This window comes from Bombina bombina, chromosome 11 (genome assembly GCF_027579735.1).
Source record: "Bombina bombina isolate aBomBom1 chromosome 11, aBomBom1.pri, whole genome shotgun sequence".
Classification (NCBI taxonomy): Eukaryota; Metazoa; Chordata; class Amphibia; order Anura; family Bombinatoridae; genus Bombina; species Bombina bombina.
Genome location: NC_069509.1, coordinates 3,332,839 through 3,335,090, shown reverse-complemented (window position 1 = coordinate 3,335,090; position 2,252 = coordinate 3,332,839). Strand labels below are relative to the sequence as shown.

The window sequence follows — 2,252 nt, the reverse complement described above, 5'->3', positions numbered from 1 at the left end:
GAAAGAAAACATAATTTATGTAAGAACTTACCTGATAAATTAATTTCTTTCATATTTCGCACTTTTTTCTTATCACCCCACTTCTTGGCTATTCGTTAAACTGATTTGTGGGTGTGGTGAGGGGTGTATTTATAGGCATTTTGAGGTTTGGGAAACTTTGCCCCTCCTGGTAGGAATGTATATCCCATACGTCACTAGCTCATGGACTCTTGCTAATATGAAAGGAATTAATTTATCAGTTAAGTTCTTACATAAATTATGTTTTTGCAGGTCTGGCTGTCTCGGGTTGGGTGACTGATCGAATCCTTTTGGATGCTGATGACTGGAGAGTAACTTGGGATTTACATAAAGACTAATAAGAGAAAGAAGCAGGAACTTCACAAGAGACCATCGCAAGAGATCACAACTAAGAAAACCGTTGTTTGTAATGATATAAATCTGCGAGGAACAGAGATCTATGAATGGGGGATTATGAAGCTCCATCTCCCCCCACGTTAGCTCATCACTTGGGGAGCAGCCATTCCAATTACAGATTGTGGAATACAATGGGTTAACGTCCTTACACCCCCTTATTGAGCAGATGGTATATTCCCTTGGTCATCGTTTAGGGTTAACTCTGCTGTGACCCAGGTGTGATGTCATTTCTACCTGCTGCTTATACGGGGGAGCTGTAAATCCCATATAAAACGTAGTAATCATTTGTTTGCTGGGGACAAATGACCAATAGTTCTGCTCGGGATATTTCTAATCATATTGGGGAAATCGTGCAAATTGTCTTTTATTATATGAGTTAATTCCTGAATTATTATAGGAAGGAGAAGGTGTATTTTGGGTAAGTTGAATAAAAAGCTTTTCAATTGGTCACCGTTGTTATTTCATAAACAATGACCGCGAGGAACTTGTAACCAATCCTGGTGTTGTGTGCGCGCTCTGTTGCACGTGAGTCCTCACCTCTCTGACATGACAAGTTGCTAGGTTACTTTAGTTAGCACATTCACAGACTGGTGACAACAGGGGCCACCTCAGCTGATGACGGCTTATTGTACAAGATTTATAGAAATATCAGTACAAGTATATATGTCTCAGCAACACAATACTGTTCTGCTCTGCTCCATCTGAGCCATCACGTGTGCTGTAGTTGTGTTGTATCCTGTCTTTATCCAAACACACATTCATTCAGGTATACTGTGTGACACGCTATGTGACGTCAGGGGCCCAGATCATACTGTGTGACACGATATGTGACGTCAGGTGCCCAGATCATACTGTCTGACACTCTGTGACGTCAGGGGCCCAGATCATACTGTGTGACACTCTGTGACGTCAGGTGCCCAGATAATACTGTGTGACACTCTGTGACGTCAGGTGCCCAGATCATACTGTGTGACACGCTATGTGACATCAGGTGCCCAGATCATACTGTCTGACACGCTATGTGACGTCAGGTGCCCAGATCATACTGTCTGACACGCTATGTGACATCAGGTGCCCAGATCATACTGTGTGACACGCTATGTGACATCAGGTGCCCAGATCATACTGTGTGACACGCTATGTGACGTCCGGTGCCCAGATCATACTGTGTGACACGCTATGTGACGTCAGGGGCCCAGATCATACTGTCTGACACGCTATGTGACGTCAGGGGCCCAGATCATACTGTGTGACACTGTGACGTCAGGTGCCCAGATCATACTGTTTGACACGCTATGTGACGTCAGGTGCCCAGATCATACTGTGTGACATGCTATGTGACGTCAGGTGCCCAGATCATACTGTGTGACACGCTATGTGACGTCAGGTGCCCAGATCATACTGTGTGACACGCTATGTGACGTCAGGTGCCCAGGTCATACTGTGTGACACGCTATCTGACGTCAGGTGCCCAGATCATACTGTGTGACACGCTATGTGACGTCAGGTGCCCAGATCATACTGTGTGACACGCTATGTGACGTCAGGTGCCCAGATCATACTGTGTGACACACTGTGACGTCAGGTGCCCAGATCATACTGTTTGACACGCTATGTGACGTCCAGTGCCCAGATCATACTGTGTGACATGTTTTGTGACGTCTGGTGCCCAGATCATATTGTGTGACACGCTATGTGGCGTCCGGTGCCCAGATCATACTGTGACATCTGGTGCCCATATCAAACTGTGTGACACGCTATGTGACGTCAGGTGCCCATATCATACTGTGTGACACGCTATGTGACGTCAGGTGCCCAGATCATACTGTGTGACACGC

The 2,252-nt window shown here is 45.8% G+C and overlaps 1 protein-coding gene across 1 annotated transcript in view; it reads left to right on the top strand.

Annotated features, from left to right (window-relative positions):
• The window catches only part of RUSF1 (RUS family member 1), a gene marked incomplete at its 5' end in the record, with an annotated part of 166,614 nt that extends 165,752 nt beyond the window's left edge, over nucleotides 1-862 (top strand). The window contains 1 exon segment of the mRNA XM_053694386.1: nucleotides 271-862. Coding sequence (XP_053550361.1) covers nucleotides 271-356 — 86 coding nt within the window.
• Between the last annotated feature and the right edge of the window lie 1,390 nt (nucleotides 863-2,252).